Raw genomic sequence first — 15,295 nt, forward strand, 5'->3', positions numbered from 1 at the left:
AGAACTCAATAGTCAACCAAACAGCCCATATAATAAATCAACTTACTGTAAAATGCAAAATTGAACAAAACTTCACCTCTATGCGCAACCATTTCAGACAACACCAGTACTGATTCTACATCAGCGCTCCTTCTCCTGAGGGAGTTTGTGAATACATACTCTGCTGCCTAAAGAGTGCCCAGCTTTGTGCGTTTTCATAGTTGACAGCCAGTCATATTACATCCTAAACCCTGTCGACAAGTCTGTACGGCCTAAACGAAGAAGCAGATGCGGTAAGAAAGATGTTTTGCTGATGTATTTTCACTTCTGAGTTCCAGTGTTTGTAAGCAGTGTTAGCCTTGCCATTTGGGTTCTAAACTAAGGCAAAATTTGGACACTAAACAGACTGACATCTGAGTTAAGTGAAAAAATGTGTTTAATTAAACCAAACCATCCCTTTAACCAATTACACACAAAACAAGATACTCATTTTACCAAACAGAAATTTTTTTCGGGACAAAATAATGCACCAATTTTCACCCGTCACATTACAGACTCACCAGTGGGTATTTTACGGTGCCTGACAATCCTATTATGTAGCGATATAAACAATACTAGTAATTTGCCCATATTATGCAGCCTTAATAATGCACCAATGTATGTTACTTCTTAAACAGGTATGAGCTGTGACTGCGTATAACAGAGTTGACCTCTCTGAGTGGTATGATGAGCTGACATAGGTCCTCCTCTCTACTGGCAAAACAGATGTAGTTGTTGGAAACAAACATCTGTCCAACGACATGCATTTTAGCGAAAGGAGTCCACAGGGTGCAGTCTGTGTGTCCATCTAGCCGTTCATCCTGCGTCAGGCGGAACAGAGCTCGATAGCGCTCGTTTTTTGCCCGTGCATCCAAGTCCCTGAAAAGAAACCCATAAAAAATTTTATTCTGTAATCCGTTCTGATGGCCATTCAAATCAGACATGCTAGGTTTGGACCTGAAAAAAGAAGATGCACCAAAATTATGTTCTTCTAACGAACTCAAAACAAGACATTTTTTGTTACCCATTATCATATTCATTTATTTTATTTGTCTTTGTCCTAATGTTATATTGAAGAGGCCAAAGTGGCTGATCTGCTATTTTGCTTTCTATCTGTTAATACTTAGTAGCTCCCAACCAATGACAGACACAGGTCAAACTCAAATAAACAGATTACTCACTGTTTCCCACTAAACATCTTGTAGCACCAGTCAGAAATTTAAACTTTTGTTGTTTTCATTAGATACATGGCATGTTTTATTAAAAATACCATACGGATTCTTTTATTTACATGGGTTTTTTTTGTTTTGTTTTTTTTAAACTAAACCCAATCAATAAAACCGCAACCAATTCATGTTTTAATCAGTGAGATGTAAACATATGACTGTGGAAGTTAACAACAGAGGAAAATAACGAAACCAGTTCAAATAACTGTGATCAGGCAGTTATGTAATATTTTTGACAGGTCTATTCAAGATAAGGACTTCAGAGGGCCCACAACCTTATTCAGCGCCATAACTGACTAACATACAAAATGTTTCAAGAGTTGAAGGTTAATGTCTGTAAAGAAGCTTCTAAGGAACATAGTGTCTCTGTTCAATGGAAAAACATGCATCTCCATTTTTTGCGATTTTTGAGCTCAGCAGTTCTCCCTCACGTTGTGTGTAAATTTCTTGATGATTTGACCAATAGAAATGCTCCAAAATTGCTTAGAATAAAAACTTTTTCCAGCAACTTACACTGCAAATAAAGAACATATTTCCATCTCCTGTAAATTTACTGTTCTGGAGATATTTGTTTTTTTCGTTGGACAGTAACGATATGGGAAGTTTACACTAAACTGACCTCTTGAGTGCAGAGACGTTTTTCAAGGTCTTGCAAGGTTTGGGGAGCATGCGGTCAGCAGCAAAGCCCTCATTGTCCAGGAGCTGCCTCATAGCGATGTTAGCCAGCTGCTCCATCAATTTAAAAGTGTCATTGATGTTGAGGAACATGGAGAAGTAATGCTCAGTGTCTCGAGTGCTCACGCGCACACTCTCAGGAAACACCAGCGTAGCATTCTTATCCAACTGAGTCACATCTGTCCATTGAACCACCAATGTCACTAGAGAGAGAGAGAGAGAGAGAGAGAGAGAGAGAGAGAGAGAGAGAGAGAGAGAGAGAGAGAGAGAGAGAGAGAGAGAGAGAGAGAGAGAGAGAAACAAAATATAAAAAAGGCAAACAAAATGAAGGAAGCAAGAAAAATCAAAAAGGATAGACAAAGAGAAAGAAAGAAAACAAGGAAAGAGACAGAAAGACAGAAGAGATGAGACAAAAGGAAAAAGAAAGCAAAAAAGAGGATGAAAGAAAGAAAAAAAAGGAATGACAGACATAAAAAGAAAGACAGAAAGAGACAAAGAAAAAAATTTGTTCATTTTTTTTTAAACAAAGAAAGAAATGTTTTCCCCACAGACAAAGCTGATGGTCTTCCTCAGGAAGACCATTAGAGTTAATGAAAGTAAATTATATTAACTTAAGAATGCTGATGACAGAAGAGAGAAACACCACAGCATCTCACTGCTTCCTTTCAACTTTCTCCATCCATTTCCTTTCTTCATTCATACTATTCTAACTGCATTACATCCCTTCTCCTTTCCATCATTTCCTTCATTCATTTCCTCCTCCATTCCACCTCTCTCTCTCTCTCTCTCTCACCTTCTTTCCCCAGCAGAAAGGAGTAGAAGCAGAGGTGATTGACGGACAGGTAAAGCCAGCCCTGCCGTGGCACTCTGCCCTTCCAGTAGCTGCAGGAGTAGTAGTTCACCAGCTTCTCCTCCTCAGGCATCCCGAACAGCTTCCGCATCTTCAGCTCTGCTTCCCGAAACTTACCACAGTCCTCATCTTCCTGTGCCTGACGACTTTTGTTCTCCTCAGCAATGATGCCCTGCAGACACGCAAACAATTTTGTCCTTTGTACTCCCAAATGTAAATGGAGGCAAAGCCTAAAGTGAAATCAAACAATATCAGCAGGCATTAGATAAACGCTCACCTGAATCTTGCCCTTGACAAAAGTAGTGATGTCATCATCATTGTCAAAGATGGACAGAGTCTGCAGTAAATTAGTCTCAAGCCATTCCCAATGCTCTGTTATCTCCTTACGAGAAGAACCTGATTTAAAAAAAAAAAAAACATACATAGAAATTTTAGCAATGTAAACAGATAGTAGACGTAAACAGCTTCAAGATTCATACACCTTTTGATCACTGGAACTTTCCATGGCATAGGAGCAACTTCCATGACCAACTGTTTTTTTTGTTTTTTTTTTAGAAATCCAAACAGCTCCTTGGGTGTAAAGCTGGGTGGGGGGTTTACTGTGATGTTTTGATTCGGCCTGCTCCTGACTGAATCTGTTCTGAGAGAGCAGTTCTGTTTTTAAAGAGCATGAAAGTCTCCCGTGTGTACATTCCACTTAATGAAGTAATATATTATTTATTTTTTGCCCTGTTTTACATTACATTTGCATAACTGAGTAAACTTAGTTAAATAAAGGATGAAAGGTACATGAAAATAAATATATGGAATAACTATGCATGCTTTTTCCAGAACCTTTATAGCATTTATTAGTTTCCAAATTATTTCCCACAATGAAAAAAAAGGCATTTCTCCATAATTTCAACACTGACAGTCATTAAGCTGTTGTTTTCAGGTCAAGTAGAGATTTTCATGAAAACCTCTATGATCACACAGCATGCTGTCATACATTCATCAAATACAGTGTAACAGAGGTATAGAATACCACTGCGGACTGCCACGCATCAACGGCTGGAAAGAAACATGGTTTATATAAGTAAAATAGGGAGGGATGGGTAAAGCAAAAGGAAAATGGGAAGAAATGCCATCTTGGCCATCACAAGAATCATCAAACGCATCGTTCTTGTCAAACAGTCTGGCTTGATAAAAATTGACAACATGACCGCCACTGATTCCTATTCTTAGCCATATCTTCAAGTGTATGAAGCCATGCATGACCATGGTCTTTCGGGCCCCATCCAGGGAGACGGGAAGCTCCCACTTTACCTAGATTTTTAGTGCTATTCTTCATGCCTCTGGACCAGGTCATGGGTTGACCACCACAAGGCTTTCTCCATTGTAGACACGCCCCTTAACTTGGAGCGACACGTCCTTCAGATTCCACAAGTGCCTTAGACCCGCATATGCCACTCTAGCCTTAATAATCCATGAGCTAATTTCATCTTCGATCAACCCGACGTGAGATATATTACTTCCTAGGTATGTGAAGCTATCTACGATGGCTAACTGATGTCCAGCTAAAAATAAGGACGGTGGGTTTGCTGACCAATCTTGAAGGAGAACCTTACACTTGGCGGGAGCAAAGCGCATTCCAAAAGAACGGACGGTCTTCTCGAGCCTTTCCAATGCAATCTGGGCGCTTTCACTGGTTTCAAAAAGGCAGACATCATCATCTGCATAATCGAGGTCGCCGAGCCTCTGACCTGATTCTAGTTCGACACCTACATTGTTTAGTCCGTTGAAAGCGAGTCCTATTATTTCATCCATCACGAAGTTGAACAGGAATGGTGAAGCAGGACATCCTTGATGGACATCACTGCTGGTTTCAAAAGTACTAGATACCTGCCCGTAAGCTTTAACTCGGTTGAGAGTGCTTGCATACATGGCCTTAAATAGACTGACAAATTTCACAGCGTGCTGTAGTTTAGGTGGTCTTTCTGTTCCTTTTAAAGTCATTATAAATGTGGAATTATACCGCACTTTTCTTCCTTACCCTGGTGTATTTACAAGTGAATAAAATCACTGTAATATAGGTGGGAGTGGAGGAAGGGGTTCTGAAACAGGGACTGAAGGTGGGCAGAAGTCTTTACATTCTCATGGAATCATGACAAACAGGAATTTTGCCTTTTAAACGGTATGAGATGATGAACTGGGCTTAATATAGCCAGGAGCATGAACTAGCAATATGTTCAGTTAATAATATGGTAACCAACAAAGTTAAAATGTCCATTTTGATTTCAGGATGACTTATATTGTCATTACTCTGAAGCAGGATCCAGACAAACTTGGCTGAATTTAGAGGCTCAGTATTCAGTCTACATACTGTTAATGAAAGTTCCTGAGGATAAGATCACTGACCACAGGCGATGCTCCAGAAGAGCTGCGAGTCTCCAGTCTGGTGCAGGATTCTATATGGAGCCACACGAGCACTGGAGTCTAACACAACGTCCAGTGTACCGACCAAAAGGCCTGAGAGAGAGAGAGAGAGAGAGAGAGAGAGAGAGAGAGAGAGAGAGAGAGAGAGAGAGAGAGAGAGAGAGATGTGACTTTGAGTGTGAGGACAGAGGTGAGAACAAAGCATTATTCTGCATTCTTCAAAATAACACCCATCCGTTATCTTGTAGTGCTGGTTCACAAAGTGTGTAGAAACACACAGCATGAAATGTCACACACAGCGTATAAAGGTCACACTCTGGGTCAATAACACTGTGCTAACTGCAAAAAGCAGAGCCTCCAGGGTCCACGTACTTCTAGAATCAGCATTTAAGGGTTTCATTCAACTGACTCTGCTATCTTTCTGAATAAGCCGCTTAGGTTAATTCACTGGAATCATAGACAACAACTCAAACAGTTCGTCTCTCTCAGTTGAGCATGCATGTCTGTACTCTGATCCCCAGGCAGCACAGGAGTTAATATAAAGCACGAAATCTGATCTCAGCATGGTGAAAATGTCTAAAAGCTGCAAACAGACCAGCCTCAGCAAATGTTCAGCGAGCAATCAGAAGCAATCACGATTTTAGTGCAATATAAAATGGACATCAGCGTTGTTCTATTTCAGCCTGTAACCGGAACAAAGCAAAAACTGTACAGTAGTAAGAAATCCTGAAGTCAAGCAATTAACACATAACCTCTGTGTGGTGAGCCGAGTTATTTCCGATGTAATTAGGTTTCAGGCATCATGTGGGGAAGTGGTTTCAGAGCTAACTTGTGCCTAAAAGTGTGAAAACAAAGGCTGTTTATGTCACGTCATATGAAGCATTCCTCCTTGCAGAGCATGTTTGCTTTTACAAACGCGGGGAGGAGTTACGGCCAGGAACACTTGGCCTAAGACGCAGAAAAATACTGACAAAAAGGGCTAAGCTACTCATTTTATGATTAGATGTCAATCTAGTCAGGAGACTACCGCCCAGATAGAAAGAAAAGAACATACAGTCCTGGGTCACGTCCGACATGCCAGAACCACTTTTGTCATTCCATCTAGCAGCTGGATCTTATCTGGCAGCCACATGTTATCTGGACATGGACACCTTCTGTCCCACAACAAATCTGCTCCGGGATCCTTATTTCAGACATGGTTAAGTGCTTCTGACTAAAAAACTACTTTTTTCCTTAATGTTAGTAGTGCTATGAGTAATTATTACTGCTATTATCACTACGACTACTGCTATGAATAATAATAATAATAATAATAATAATAATAATAATAATAATGAGAAGAATAAGGATGTATGTAGCAGACATTAACTCTTTCATATATGCCCAGTGTAAACTGCTGTTATATATAAATTAATGCTATTAGGTTAATGGTAAGATGTAAATTAAAAGACTGTATTAGTTTATTCACGCATTAGACAAGGGACTATTAATGGATTAACTGTAGAAAAAAAGGAGACGCGGAATTAAAGATGCAGCAACTGGCTGTAATTTCCAGTTATTTTGAGGAGGCAAAGCAAAAGACTATCGTGAGATGTACCACAAAAAAGCAGAAGAGCTACCGCCCCTCTGCTCTGCTAGCGAGCATGATTCACTGCCTTACACCGACTGACATCATCTGCCCAGAGGCTGCTTCACACACAGCCAGCCCAAAGAAACCGAGCCGCGCCGTGTCGTGTCATTCATAGAACCTGACAAACATCAAAACTGGCCATGTACAACGAGAAAGCCAAGTCTTCAGGCGCTGCACTGGGCCAGTCCACCACCACCACGTCAACGCACAGCTAGCAAAACAAACCAGTAAGGGCCAAGTGAGCTAGCTAGCCTAGCTTTCCTGCACGGCAGCGCCAGTTCCGGCCAGGTAAACACGGCTCAACCCCCAGCGAAAGAACACCATAACTTACGAGGCTGAAGTTCCTCGATTCCTTCTCGCCAGCGTATTGTTCGAATTTTCCCGGTCCACCTTAAACGGGGCTGCAGTTACAGGCACCAGAACGTGTGTGCGGCAACATTTAAGGTGGACCGGGGAATTCGATCAAGAAGCTGTGGAATAAGCAGCTGATTTCAGCTTCGTGGCTCAACCTACATAACTCAGCGTCATTCATCAGACCAGCCAGCCTTACACGGCCAGAGGTGCCTTTTTGGTAAATATCTATTTTTTTGCAAAGAAACAGCAGCTTGATGTTGCATAAACACGAATACACACCAGTGATGCCTCCTCCTTTGCCGTGTCCCTTTCTCCGCTGAAGAATGAAGAAGGGGTTCGCCCTTTCACTGACCCACAGCGCGTTAGCGAGCAGCACCTCCTCCGGAGTGATCCACATCACTGCAGCTGAAAGTCTTCCTCTTTTACCTCCCGAACACACCAACTCTGACCATGCCAAAGTGGACAGACTGCCCGCCTGTCGCCTCTGTTTATCTACATAGGCCTGCAGCAGCAGCAGCAGCAGCAGCTGAGACCCAGAGGAAGAAGCCACCGACTCTGACCACAGCACCAAAATGACGGTACACGCTGGAAGGGATTTCAAAATAAGAGTCATAGTCCTGACGCTTCTGCAGACTTGTTTGCATTCGTTTCTTTTTTCTACCACTAGTTTATTACCAAACATGTTAGGAAAGCAGGAAAAAATGACAGATAAAATATTTAACCCTCTATCACAAAAATGTCACAAAACTACGAAAAACAAGTTTAACGTACGCTGTTCAAGGACACTGCATATGCCAAAAGTCACCACTCTGGCTAAACTGCATTATAGAATAATTTGTGGTGAAAAAGAAGACATTCTGAATTTTACAGCATGTCTCCTAATCTTCCAAACATTTTAGAAAATAAGGAAAAACTATCACAAGTATAATACCTGTGATATTTTAGAAAATAAGGAAAAACTATTTGGTGACAAGATAATTTTTATACATAAATAAAAGATGGACATAACAAAATTAAGTAATTGTTGTGAATTTTGCTAAAATGCAACCATGGGCCTCAGTTTTCACCAGTTTATTGTTTATATATAAAAATAACATATATATTCTTGTTTGTTATAAACCGACTTAAATAAAATTCCATTATCTTTATCCAATTGGTGTAATTTTGCAACATTTCCCCAAATCTATTATCCCAAAGCAAAAAATAAAATGATTATAGTTTAGAAGTATAGTGTGTAAAATTATAGTTCAAAAGGGAAAATGGAAATAGACCAGCAAAATCAAGGTTTCTGGGGGTTAACTTTAGAATGAGCAGGCTAAATAGTTTTGAACTGTGTGCCATGTTTAGCTTCCCACATAATTAAACTCTTTTGTTCATTTCTCTCATTTTGCATATTGTACTTTGTACAGTGTGGTATCATAGCTTTAGTTTTCAGAGAGACCAGTGGTTTCATGAGACAAAAGTGCTCCTCTCAGTGGTGGCAAGCGGTAGCACCCCTACACTGTTCATGCCCCCAGGGCTGATTTTTAGCAGCCGGTTGCATTAAACTGGTGTTTTCCCTGATTGAGCACATCTAATGTGGCTTCTGGAGCCTAATAAGTAGACCTACATCAAAACACGCCCTGCCCAAAAGACGCTTAGCCATAGAGTGTTCACAATAGTTGAGCATTGTAGACATTTTCTGCCCATCACTCCAATCTTGGAGGGTCCCGCAGAGGTCTTTTTTTTCACTATACACATCACCTCCACTCCATATTTTTCATAGAAATAACATTTCATGTCATTGTTATGCTTACAATGGTTTTTCTTTCTCTGAAGCCTGGTCAATGCTCTGCTTTAAAGATATTGACCTCTCTCTTGGGTACAAAAGACCAGATGGCTGATAACTTTAGGTCGATGTTGAAAGCTTATATGTACGGTTGTGGAAAAGGTATTTGCCCCCACCTGATTTCTTCTGTTTTTGTTCCTATGTCACATTTAAATGTTTCAGATCATCTAACTAGGATTCAGTTGGATGTGGTTTGATTTCAGAAATAACTAAAGGTATTTAGAAGGGTTTGTTGTTCTGTGTATTTTTAATCTTTTCTTTTTATTCCTTCCTTTCATGAGCCTATCTGCATAAAGCAATTCAGCAACATGTTAAAAATGTAGTCAAATATGGCTATGGGCTATGAAGTGTTAAGAACATCTTGACTACTTGCTGTATATTTGAGTCAAACTGAAACACTCACTTTAACTGTGATGTTTCTTTATATGAACCTTTAAATCAGCCACTGACTAAGTTATATAAGGTCATTCAGGCCAGTTTTGTAGGGTATTAGTGTTTTTTGTTTATTTAATAAGCTAATTATTTGAAAAATTTACCCTCTATTGCAGTGTTGCCTCAATGTAACAAACTCATTATCCGTACTTTGCAATGACATGAAACATATTTATTTAAGGACAAGTAATTGATTCATAATTAAGGGAAGAATAAAAAAAAAAAAAAACGTAAGTACCAAATAATTTTTCATCTCTGGTGCTCTATACATTTTTGCTCAGAAAAGCAATTTTTCATCTACCCTTAAAATATGATTTATGTCTGTTAATGTGTAAAGTATCTTTATTTAAACAGTCATGTAAATGATGTTTATGTTAGAAGAATTTGGTTTAAATATGCATGTTGCCTAGAAGCAACATTGTATGGCAGTAGAATGGATAAAGAATGGAAAAGTGTCATTCATGCAGCCACTGGAGGCCTTGTTGAAGTTGTCATGTATATTTAATTTAGAATTGAATTTTTTAAATTAGTTTTGTGTTTTTATATTAGAAATCTAACATGTCTAATACACTTATAATGTTTTTATTTGGCATGTATGCAACGTTAGTGGCTACAAGCCCAGTAAAGTCAATTAGGCTATCAAGAGACAGGAGAGAAACTTTATTTAGAATTCTCTGTGAAGAAAATGTAAAAAAATAAATAAATAAAACTTAAAAATGTAATTTTATATATAGCGATGGACTGGTGACCTGTCTAGGGTGTATCCTGCCTTCCGCCCAATGACTGCTGGGATAGGCTCCAGCAACCCCCCACGACCCTGACGGAGAAGCGGCTTAGAAATTGGATGGATGGATGGATGGAGATATAGATATATATAGATATATATTATAACTAAAAGATAATAAAAATAAAAAAATAACAACATCAGAGAAACATGACATCTCTATGTTGGCTTTCTTGCTCATTTATTCCCACAATAATCTCTGTGTCTGTCTGAAGGATCAAAAACACTAGATCCAGAGCTCTTCTCCAAGCCTCAGACTTCACGGTCACATTATCATACACTCTCACCATTTCTCTTTCTCTCTCCACCATCCTATCTCCTTCACTTTCTTTCTCTCCTCGTAACGCTTTTGTGTAAAAATACGTTTTCAGAAGAGTCTCTGGCATCTCATTTTTCAGAGAGCTCCTGCGCTCAAAGTCTTTTAGGTGCTGGGCTATTCTTGTCCATGCCTGTACTTTGGCCACAACTTGACCAGCATTCACCATCAGAGTGGAAATATAGTCCATCCAGCTGTCTGCCATCAGCTGCAGAATCGTGGTCTCATATGGTGCTGGTGCTCTTGCTGCCTCTCCCTGGCCAGCTATAGTGGATCGAGACATGTCTATGCATTTGTAGAGCTGGTGAATGCACAGCAGTTCAGCAGCCCCTGCACCAGGTAGAAGTTTTCCATCTTTGAGCGCAAGGTGCAACCGATAAGCACAGCTCCAGAACTGGTCCACCATGCTCTGAAGCTTAGCATGGACTGAGCTAGCGATGACTGCCGTGACCAGAGAAGTTCCACTAGCAATGACGTTCAACAGTATGTTTTCAGTCTTCCCTTCACCACGATACTCTCTCAGCACGTTCACGCAGACTCCAGAACCCACACAACGCTCACTGAGCTGTGTGATATATGAGATGGGAATAGCTCCTGTAGTCATAGCAAAGTCTTTCAAAATGTTTGCCTTCACGCGCTCGATGACCAGAATGTTATGAATAAGGCAGTGGTCTTTCAGTTGTGCAGTGACCACTCCACTCACAAGAAGAACATCTACACGGAGCTTCAGAAGTTTTCCCAGTGCACCATCTATCCATTCCTGCTCTCGGCTGATCCCTGTCAGGGAAGAGCAATCACTAACATATGTGATGTTTTTAGGCCTGTTGAAACCTACGTGACGGTAGTTCTCACTCAAGTCACCATTCATTAGGCTGATTTTTAGCGTCCGCTCTTTTAAACGCTTAACTAGTGATGCCTGCTCAACACACAACAATAAGACATATCCATGCAGTACACAAGAGTGCTCCTCAGAGAGCCCTGGCAAAGGGCATGTCACCAATCTTTCAACATCTAGAACCTGACTCTGATCTTTATGTTTTCCATGTCTAGACTGAATCCTGCTAGCCTCTACCACTAAACTCATGGAAGACTCACAGCCATGGCTGACAGCTTCAGCTAGCTGAACTATGTTGAATGTTTTTGAGCTCTTTTGGCACAAAGTTTCGGCTGACTGTGTCCCCTCAGCCTCGTTGCTACTTGAAGTAAAATGCCTGCTGTGCTTGAGTTTTATTCTATGCTTTGTTGGAAGTGTCTCTTTGATGGATTCCAGGTTATTTATCATCCGAATAGGGTTCTGAGATGATTCCTTTCCCCCTGTAGTCAGTGAAAGCTCTGGAGGTAAGCCATCCTCAGGCTTCATACAATCACCACCACTCGGTTGCTTCAGTAGAGCGCCCTTACATACAACCTCCTCCACAGTCACAGCATTACGCATGCAGGCCTCCACACACAGGTCTAGGCCTTTTGACATGCCAGCTATTATATGTGGAATTAAGATGCCTTTGTGAAGACAATCCAGTGCCACCTTGCTCCAGACTCCTGCCAGGAAAACCAGTGTGCTCGTGCCTGAGTGCAGTGCCTCCTGATGGGACCGAGTGGTCTCATACAGCAGCTGACCCACAGAGTCCCTGAGCTCAAGCTGCTCCAGCAGACGGTAACAGGAGCAGACCAGTGCTGCCTCCTCACTAGCGTCATCTTGGATGAATTTGTAGGCCTTGTTGGGACCCAAAAAAGCATGAGTTGCAGCAGCCAAGGCTTCCAGCTGCTGAAGCCCAATATGGCGACCCTGGTTTATTACTCCAGTGCCAAGTACTGACATCTGTGTGGAACAGAGACATAAAGAGAGAAACTAATGGTTATAGTGAGGCAGTTACTTTAAAGACTGCAATAATATTGACATGAAACAAAGTACCAGTGTATTCAGTTCTATTCTCAAACAAAACAAATTGAGAAAATAACCAGTAACAGTCAGGCTTGTGTTGTGTTTTTTATGCATGTACACAAATTAAGTAGCTTTACAGTTACAGTTCCTTTTAATGGGTCATATTGAACCTGTATATTTTTTTGGTTTAACAGACAGCGCTTCAGGGTAAATTAAACCTGTAGAGTTTTACTGTCGTAGGGAGAATTAAACCTGTACAGTTTTACTGTCGTAGGGGGAATTAAACCTGTACAGTTTTACTGTCATAGGGGGAATTAAACCTGTAGTTTTACTGTCGTAGGGCGAATTAAACCTGTACAGTTTTACTGTTGTAGGGAGAATTAAACCTGTACAGTTTTACTGTCGTAGGGAGAATTAAACCTGTACAGTTTTACTGTTGTAGGGAGAATTAAACCTGTAGTTTTACTGTCGTAGGGAGAATTAAACCTGTACAGTTTTACTGTCGTAGGGAGAATTAAACCTGTACAGTTTTACTGTCATAGTGAGAAATTAAACCTGTAGTTTTACTGTTGTAGGGAGAATTAAACCTGTACAGTTTTACTGTCGTAGGGAGAATTAAACCTGTACAGTTTTACTGTCGTAGGGAGAATTAAACCTGTACAGTTTTACTGTCGTAGGGAGAATTAAACCTGTAGTTTTACTGTCGTAGGGAGAATTAAACCTGTACAGTTTTACTGTTGTAGGGAGAATTAAACCTGTACAGTTTTACTGTCGTAGGGAGAATTAAACCTGTAGTTTTACTGTTGTAGGGAGAATTAAACCTGTACAGTTTTACTGTCGTAGGGAGAATTAAACCTGTACAGTTTTACTGTTGTAGGGAGAATTAAACCTGTACAGTTTTACTGTTGTAGGGAGAATTAAACCTGTAGTTTTACTGTTGTAGGGAGAATTAAACCTGTACAGTTTTACTGTTGTAGGGAGAATTAAACCTGTATTTTTACTGTTGTAGGGAGAATTAAACCTGTACAGTTTTACTGTCGTAGGGAGAATTAAACCTGTACAGTTTTACTGTCGTAGGGAGAATTAAACCTGTACAGTTTTACTGTTGTAGGGAGAATTAAACCTGTAGTTTTACTGTCGTAGGGAGAATTAAACCTGTACAGTTTTACTGTCATAGGGAGAATTAAACCTGTACAGTTTTACTGTTGTAGGGAGAATTAAACCTGTAGTTTTACTGTTGTAGGGAGAATTAAACCTGTACAGTTTTACTGTTGTAGGGAGAATTAAACCTGTAGTTTTACTGTTGTAGGGAGAATTAAACCTGTACAGTTTTACTGTGGTAGGGAGAATTAAACCTGTACAGTTTTACTGTTGTAGGGAGAATTAAACCTGTACAGTTTTACTGTGGTAGGGAGAATTAAACCTGTAGTTTTACTGTTGTAGGGAGAATTAAACCTGTAGTTTTACTGTTGTAGGGAGAATTAAACCTGTACAGTTTTACTGTCGTAGGGAGAATTAAACCTGTACAGTTTTACTGTTGTAGGGAGAATTAAACCTGTACAGTTTTACTGTTGTAGGGAGAATTAAACCTGTAGTTTTACTGTTGTAGGGAGAATTAAACCTGTACAGTTTTACTGTTGTAGGGAGAATTAAACCTGTATTTTTACTGTTGTAGGGAGAATTAAACCTGTACAGTTTTACTGTCGTAGGGAGAATTAAACCTGTACAGTTTTACTGTCGTAGGGAGAATTAAACCTGTACAGTTTTACTGTTGTAGGGAGAATTAAACCTGTAGTTTTACTGTCGTAGGGAGAATTAAACCTGTACAGTTTTACTGTCATAGGGAGAATTAAACCTGTACAGTTTTACTGTTGTAGGGAGAATTAAACCTGTAGTTTTACTGTTGTAGGGAGAATTAAACCTGTACAGTTTTACTGTTGTAGGGAGAATTAAACCTGTAGTTTTACTGTTGTAGGGAGAATTAAACCTGTACAGTTTTACTGTGGTAGGGAGAATTAAACCTGTACAGTTTTACTGTTGTAGGGAGAATTAAACCTGTACAGTTTTACTGTGGTAGGGAGAATTAAACCTGTAGTTTTACTGTTGTAGGGAGAATTAAACCTGTACAGTTTTACTGTGGTAGGGAGAATTAAACCTGTACAGTTTTACTGTCGTAGGGAGAATTAAACCTGTACAGTTTTACTGTGGTAGGGAGAATTAAACCTGTACAGTTTTACTGTCGTAGGGGGAATTAAACCTGTACAGTTTTACTGTCGTAGGGAGAATTAAACCTGTACAGTTTTACTGTCGTAGGGGGAATTAAACCTGTACAGTTTTACTGTGGTAGGGAGAATTAAACCTGTACAGTTTTACTGTCGTAGGGGGAATTAAACCTGTACAGTTTTACTGTCGTAGGGGGAATTAAACCTGTACAGTTTTACTGTCGTAGGGAGAATTAAACCTATACAAACCTATGGTCCCTATGAACACCCCCTACAACACCGTCTACAGGCAAATAAATCTGCGCAAACCAAACCCGATGAGCTGTTACTGAAGAACCGTCAACGCTGTCTCGGATCAGTAAGAGCCAGCAAAGCTGTGTGAGCGTGTGGAGTCTTAGTTAGCCAACTTAGCTGCCGTTTTAGCAAGCCGTCCCAAACTCCAAGTAAATCCAGAAAAAACTAACAAGCGGCCGTGTAGGAAACGACCAGTTCCCGATTTCACCCAGCAGAGGCTCTGAGCTCCAGTACGGACCGAGTTAAAAGGGAAAAGGACACTAACCTTCGCAGCAGCAGCGTCCAAACCCTGCACACATCCCCAGCGCGGTCAATACACGCATGCGCACTCTACGCTAGCACCAAATCCTCGATGGTTGCTATGAGACA

General features: G+C 40.4%; 2 protein-coding genes across 3 annotated transcripts in view; both read right to left on the reverse strand.

Annotated features, from left to right (window-relative positions):
* The window catches only part of LOC108438817 (TBC1 domain family member 9B), a 27,274-nt gene extending 19,559 nt beyond the window's left edge, over positions 1–7,715 (reverse strand). The window contains exons 1-6 of one of the 2 annotated variants that reach the window (XM_017716881.2): positions 7,448–7,715; positions 5,167–5,277; positions 3,047–3,165; positions 2,713–2,941; positions 1,864–2,122; positions 690–897 (exon numbers count right to left, since the gene is read on the reverse strand). In XM_017716881.2, the coding sequence (XP_017572370.2) occupies positions 690–897; positions 1,864–2,122; positions 2,713–2,941; positions 3,047–3,165; positions 5,167–5,277; positions 7,448–7,565 (1,044 nt within the window). In that variant the 5' untranslated portion in view covers positions 7,566–7,715. The remainder of the gene's footprint in view (positions 1–689; positions 898–1,863; positions 2,123–2,712; positions 2,942–3,046; positions 3,166–5,166; positions 5,278–7,447) is intronic. The other variant, XM_017716880.2, reaches the window with a different exon arrangement.
* A 2,637-nt stretch (positions 7,716–10,352) lies between these two features.
* On the reverse strand, positions 10,353–15,277 carry bbs12 (Bardet-Biedl syndrome 12). The gene is made up of 2 exons (XM_017716917.2): positions 15,192–15,277; positions 10,353–12,347 (listed from the first exon to the last, which is right to left on the reverse strand). Exon 2 carries the CDS (start codon positions 12,345–12,347, stop codon positions 10,353–10,355), a length of 1,995 nt encoding a protein of 664 aa, XP_017572406.2. The 5' UTR covers positions 15,192–15,277.
* Between the last annotated feature and the right edge of the window lie 18 nt (positions 15,278–15,295).

Source organism: Pygocentrus nattereri, chromosome 11 (assembly GCF_015220715.1).
Source record: "Pygocentrus nattereri isolate fPygNat1 chromosome 11, fPygNat1.pri, whole genome shotgun sequence".
In the NCBI taxonomy this organism is placed as follows: Eukaryota; Metazoa; Chordata; class Actinopteri; order Characiformes; family Serrasalmidae; genus Pygocentrus; species Pygocentrus nattereri.

What these genes read in the sequence shown, in the direction of transcription:
- bbs12 (XM_017716917.2), bottom strand. Translation starts at nt 12,347, where the DNA reads ATGTCAGTACTTGGCACTGGAGTAATAAACCAGGGTCGCCATATTGGG.